This window comes from Magnolia sinica, chromosome 12, assembly GCF_029962835.1.
Source record: "Magnolia sinica isolate HGM2019 chromosome 12, MsV1, whole genome shotgun sequence".
Lineage (NCBI taxonomy): Eukaryota > Viridiplantae > Streptophyta > Magnoliopsida > Magnoliales > Magnoliaceae > Magnolia > Magnolia sinica.
This window is the reverse complement of record NC_080584.1, coordinates 21,373,223-21,379,535: the sequence shown is the minus strand read 5'-3', so window position 1 is coordinate 21,379,535 and position 6,313 is coordinate 21,373,223. Positions and strand designations below refer to the sequence as shown.

General features: G+C 41.9%; 1 protein-coding gene across 1 annotated transcript; it reads right to left on the bottom strand.

Moving 5' to 3' along the window:
- Positions 1-316: 316 nt before the first annotated feature.
- Positions 317-4,979, bottom strand: LOC131221094 (zinc transporter 8-like). Its single transcript, XM_058216207.1, has 3 exons — positions 4,321-4,979; positions 3,243-3,392; positions 317-1,177 (listed from the first exon to the last, which is right to left on the bottom strand). Exons 1-3 carry the CDS (start codon positions 4,933-4,935, stop codon positions 872-874), a joined length of 1,071 nt encoding a protein of 356 aa, XP_058072190.1. The 5' UTR covers positions 4,936-4,979; the 3' UTR covers positions 317-871.
- Positions 4,980-6,313: the final 1,334 nt, after the last annotated feature.

Genomic DNA, 6,313 nt, shown 5'->3' with positions numbered 1-6,313 from the left:
CGAACTAGCCCAAGCTGCCGATCGAACTGAGCCGGGTTGGCTAGTCAAGCTCAAGGACTGAGCTGTGCTGAGTTCAAGCTAGGGTCAGCTAGTGGCTGAGCCAAATCGAGCTGTGCCAAGTTCAACTCGGTTTGACTCTAGTACAGCTCTAATATCCGATTTTATTTTATTTTTATTTTGCAAAGCCAATTTTTTTTTTATAATTATTGTAATTACAGTGGTGCTTACTTGAAGCGTCTCATGTCTACATTGGGGTGACCCTTCTATATGTGTTGAATCCCTTGAAAACATGAGAGTGGAACTATGCGCAAGAGCAGTAGGATAAGTTGTATTTGGTGACCCAAAACAGTTTTCTGGTGGGCCGTCATTTCATTATATAGGCCATGTCTCAAAAGTCAATGGGAGTGGACCATCATAGCCATCCAACAGGTGACATGCAAAGCAACCATTACAGAAGTTGTCTACACATCCAACCATTCAAATTCTCAACAAATGAACGGTCGACACTGTTCAACTACTACTACTCTTGGCCGACAGCCGTCGAAATGGTGACCCACTATATTAACTCTGCAGATCGCGACATGTTTGATACGGCCGGGCCGTTTAGATCAACGTTGTAAATACTGTAAACAGAAAGAAAATTCGCGGAAAGTAGCGGCAGCATTTTCTCTACATGTTACCACCCATCCCAACTTGGAACGTGCATGAAAAATCAAAACCGTGCATCAGATGTGGCCCACCAAATAGAGTACCCAATCCAAAAGCTAGCCCTATGACTTACTTAGGTGGTCCACACAGTACAATAGCTCAGGACTAACGGCCCAAAATCAAAATACTCTTACCCAAAATGGGGATGGATCAGATGCTGAATTCAGGCCCATTTTGCCATCAGTGACATACATCCAGCCCCTAAAAGTAGTGCAGCATTGGAATACAACTGCAGCTTTCCATTTGTCTGCATCCTGGGGCTCATGAAATCAGCAGCCAGCAAATCTACCAGCGCCATGTAGATCAGAATCCCTGCAGAGGCTGAATTGAAAATCCCTTCGACGATCAGAGCCGTTGGACTGTTTTGATGGTAAACGGACGACACACCGATGCCCACTGCGATCCCGATAGGAGTGGTAAGTGAAAAAAAGAGGGCCATGATTGCCATAGATGAGCCCTTGAATTTGGCCTGAAGAAGTATAAAAGGGGTAAAAAACAAATATCATGAGCATATGTACTGAATTCATTGTATAAGTAAAGATGCCCACTAATGTGGACCGTTCAACCACTACTTTAGGGGAGCCGATTAGGTGTTACCCATGTAACACCTTAGTGGATGTTACCCTTACAGTATGGAGTCCAGCTTAATGAATTTATTGTAAATCCAAGCTGTCCATCCATTTTTCCAGCTCATTTTAGTAAGTGATCCCAAAACATGAGAAGATCCAAATCTCAGGTAGACCGCACCACTGGAAACAGTGGAGAATGACCATTAAACATATTTTATGGGCCATAAAAGTTTTGGATCAAGCTGATGTTTGTATTTTCCCTTCATCCAGGTCACTTTATCAACAGCTTGGATAGCAAATAAACATTACGGTGGGCCATAGAAAGTTTTTAATGATGGGCGCTCTATAACCACTGTTTCCTTTGGTGTGGTTAATCTGAGATAATTTGCTTAATTTCTTGGACCCTAGACTAAAACAGGCTGAAAAAACGGATGGACGGTGTGGATATACAGAACATTATTAAGATGGCCGCACGGAAAGGGTTACCCGGGTAACACCTAATAAGCTTCCCTACTTTAGTGACCATCGTGCTAAAAAGAAAAAGATTCTGTGAATTGGACGGTTGGTATTAGTCAACGAGGGAGACCTTTGTACTCTGGTCCCATCAATTGGACGGCCCATATTGATGGGCAGGTGCACCACTACTGCATGATAGAGATTCCAGAACAGCTTAAAGGTACATGCTCTTCCAACACAATCAGATCACTGAAGTGAAAAACGATCCGGTGCTTTACCACTTATGCCACTATAAGTTAAAGTGCTCCTAGTTGCTTCTGGATACCCATGCAGTCCAATCGATTGATTGGCACCAGCCATTTTGTCCAACACACATTTAAAAGGAAAAAAAAAACAATTCTAACCATCTAATCAATAGTTTTTTTTAAAAAAAAAAAATACCAATCATACAATTCTAACCATCCAATCAGTAGTAAAAATAAAAATAAAAAATACACCAATCATACAATTGTAACCTAATAGTTTATAAAACTGAAGGTCAATATCATTTACTACGGCGATTGCCTGCAACATGAATCTAGGTGGGGCCCACCTTGACATTTGTGAGAAATCTATTCGTCCATCTATTTTCCAGATTTTGTTCCCTCATGAGCCCAAAAATGAAACAATCCAACTCAGGTGCCCCGCATGATAGAAAACGGTGAGAAATGAAACAATACAATTCAAGTGAGCCACATGAATGTCTACTGTTGAAACATTTGCCAGCCTCAGAAGTCTGCATCAGGCTAATGTTTTTGTGGGTCCCAGTCCTTACTCTTGCTCGAGAGTCGAACCCATAGGTGGTGGGTCCTTACTCTTGCTCCAGTGTAGACTCTCAGGGAGTTTCAACACCTGGTGTGCGTGTGTTACCGGTATGGATGACCTTATGAAGGATACAGATGACATGTAAACATGAAGCGGACCTAGGGAGGTTTCAACGGTAGGTAGGCATTTGGCTATCTACTTTTCTCTATTAGTGCAGCTCACCAGAGTTTTGGATCTGCCTCATGTTTGGACATTTTGTAACGTGATCTGACAAAATGGATGGACGAGTTGAATTTCTCGCAAAATCATGGTGGGACCCACCTAGATTCTTGTCTCTGGAAATTCTCCAGCATCCTATCATTTATATAAGAGCCGTCTCAATCAAAAGTTGGGGTCATTTGATGGATCTCACCATGGATCCCTAAAGATTCTAAAGGATTGCTTTTTGCGTGAATTCCAACCCATCCCATCCATAAAATCGGCATGTTTTTACATGGTAGACTTAATGTATGGTCCGGATACATCAGTTGGACTCTCCAAGTTTCCAATGCACCTGAAAACGTACTCTGCAACTTTCTTACAATGAAAATCAACATACTATCTAACAAACATACACCAAACATTTGTGTAATAGCTATTTATGTTTAAAAAAATCAACCCAAGCATCTATATACAAAAGTATACATAAAACTAGGGTGTATATACCTGAACTATACATCCTCCAAGTCCCATCCCTTCAAAAAACTGATGGAAACTCAAGGCAGCTAGAAGAGGCCTTATTGTAGAAGGGCTTTCAGAAGCACCCACAGATATTCCAATGATTACGGAATGAACCACAATGCCCAACTCCAACACCTACACCACATCATAAAACAACATCAAATTCAGCCAATGATGGTATCCTCTTGAAACCGGTGGTGACTCATCCTTCTCACACATGACATCCATGTACAGCTATCCAGATCATTCAAATCATGAATACCATTTTGGATGGAGCACACCTCAAAATCACATTGATCAAACAACCAGAACCATCCAAATCTCTATCAAATGGATGGTCAAAAGTAAATTACTGAATGGTCCAAATTCAAAAGAAAAAATCATACAGCATAGATAATATCTTCTTAGTGCAGTTTTCTAGTAATGCTCCATCAGCAGTTGGTTCATAAATCTGAACGGTCTAGATTGCCACACAACTATGCCTTATGTACATTTGAAGAGTCACAACCAATTTTTCAATGCCATAGTACTAACATAGAGCCTAGCAGTGAAAAAAATAATAATAGAATGAACATTTTCAAGTTATAACATATAAAATGAGAGAAATGATATCTCTACCGCCATTTCTGATAAATGCACCCAAATTTTTATTTTATTTTTTAAATAGTGTATATATCTAATAAATGGGGAGTATACCAAATTAAAAATCACTTTCTCTGCTCTTTTTATTTTAGTCTACATACACACAAAGGGAGAGATATGGATGCATGCCTGAATACATACATTTATAACTACATACATAAACACAAAAAAGAGATACATTAATACATACATAACTACATGAATACATTCATGTATATAAATACATGTGGGTCTGTAGTGAGTTTCTCTTTCTCTATGACTCAGCTCAAAATATGTCGAGTCGAGTTGACTCAGCCGAGTTTCAAGTCAAATTACCAGGTTTTAATACCATGTGATATAAATTAACCTACTAGAGAGGAAAGAACAAAATTTCATTATCTTAATGACTCCTACATAACCCAATTCTTGATTGCACACATACCTGTGACACAACACGATATCGAATTAGCTCGGTCGACGTTGAATCCCCGGACGCGAATGCCGCTGGGCCATGTGCATGCCCGTGTGTGGCATGAGTGTGCACATGAACATGGCCCGCGTGCTCCGTTGTTTGTTCATGGTCTACATTCTCAATATCGGTGGGCAGTGTTTTGCCATAGTGTCGTCTCTTATAATACCCGGTCGCGAATGTATCCACCATCAATGTCCCGATTGCCGACAACATGGCGACGAATCCTGCAAATGGGAATTTTCCCCATGGATTCTTGCTAAGGCATGGTGATGTTAGATTGGTGAAAGCGTCTGGTAGGATGTGTATCATGCCCGTCGCTAGTATTACCCCGGCCGCGAATGCTTTGATCACGAAGAATACATCTTTGTCTGATCGAAGAGAAGCGATGGCCCTCCCTAAGATAGGGAGAAATATGCCGATGGCCCCCGCCGTTAGAACGGAAGCGATCGTGATGAATTTCAATCGTAGGGCCTTGATTTTGTTACGATCTTCTGTGGTGGACACGCATTCGCAATCTGCCGTTACTAGGATTGGGATGAGAAGAGAGTAGAAGGCTAGGAATGTGATATAAGCTTGAAGCTTCATTGTAAGGTAAGAGAGGGATTTGGTAGTAAGAGCAAAGGTAGAGTGAATGTTTTATAGATGAGAAGTTCGGGTTCGGGTTCCTGTCTGGACCCGAGGGAGATCACAATATTTGGGACGGGGGTTTCCTGCGAAAGACTTTCGGAGGAAGTTCCTGCGCACCTAGGTGGGGCCCACTGTGATGTTTGTGAGAAATCCTACCCGTTCATCCGTTTTTTGAGTTTATTTTAAGACATGATGCCAAAAATGAACCGTTTCCAAAGCCCAAATGGGCCGAAAACTTGATAATTAAATGTCCACAGTTGAAATATTCGTGGGCCACAGAAGTTTTGAATAATGCTAATATTTGTGATTTCAGTTCATCCCAGTAGGAATGAAGTTATTAACGGTATGGATGGCATGTAAACATCACTGTCGAACCCAGGTAGGTTTCAACGGTAGGAATTTTCCTAACCACATTTTCCTTTAGCATGGCCCACTTGAGATTTAGATACGGTTCATTTTTGGCATCATGTACTGAAATGAACTCACAAAACTAATGGAAGGGGAGGATTTCTCACAAACATCACAGTGGGCCCCATCTGAGTTCCCAGCGCAGGAACTTCCTGCCAAAGGGGAATCCGCGTCCCAATATTTGTCAGTCGCCTTGCACGTGTCATCTGGCACACGTGTGCAAGATCGGGACGGTCATCAGGCGATCCTCACCATCGATGAGCGGTTTAAAAATCAGGTGATCTGATCATCAAGTAGGCCACCTATGCACTTGTGGACCAATGTGGAAGAATTATATGACACGTGGTTCTCCATCTTTGCATTGTATGAATGTATTTTTCAGTTCCGACAAAGGGGCCTATGTTTCGGTGATCCAGACCATTTGAGGGTTGGGTCCCACCTAGAGACTGCCCTGAAATATCTCAGGATGGAAGATCCAGTGACCTAATATTAAGATATTCTTCATTTGAATGTGAACCTTTGTTATCTTAGTCCACCCACGGTGGAACATAACAGACCAACGGTCTGGATTGCTGGACTACGGCCTCAGTTGTCAGAATAATAAATTCATTCACAGATTCATCAAGACAGCAGATTGTGTCCTGCCCTCGCTGGACGGATTCGGCTGAGGCAGGGTTCTGTGGGGCCCACCGTGACGTATGGGTTTTATCTGCCACGCATTAATTTTTCAATAAAATCACGGTGGGCCCTAGGAAAGTTTCAACGGTGGGTATCATTTTCACCACTGATTCCTTTGATGGGGTCCACTTGAGCCGTGGATCTGCGTCATTATTTGGTCTCATACCTAAATCGATTAAAATAAAACGACAAGGATAAAACCCCATACATCGCGGTGGGTCCTACAGAGCCGCTTCCATTCAAGTGGTGT

Excerpts from the sequence above, each read along its gene's own strand:
- LOC131221094 (XM_058216207.1), bottom strand. The coding sequence starts at position 4,935 with ATGAAGCTTCAAGCTTATATCACATTCCTAGCCTTCTACTCTCTTCTC. Across the intron at positions 3,393-4,320 it reads GATATCGTGTTGTGTCACAG|GTGTTGGAGTTGGGCATTGT; the intron begins GTATGTGTGCAA and ends GATGTGGTGTAG. Across the intron at positions 1,178-3,242 it reads TTGGAGGATGTATAGTTCAG|GCCAAATTCAAGGGCTCATC; the intron begins GTATATACACCC and ends ATACTTCTTCAG.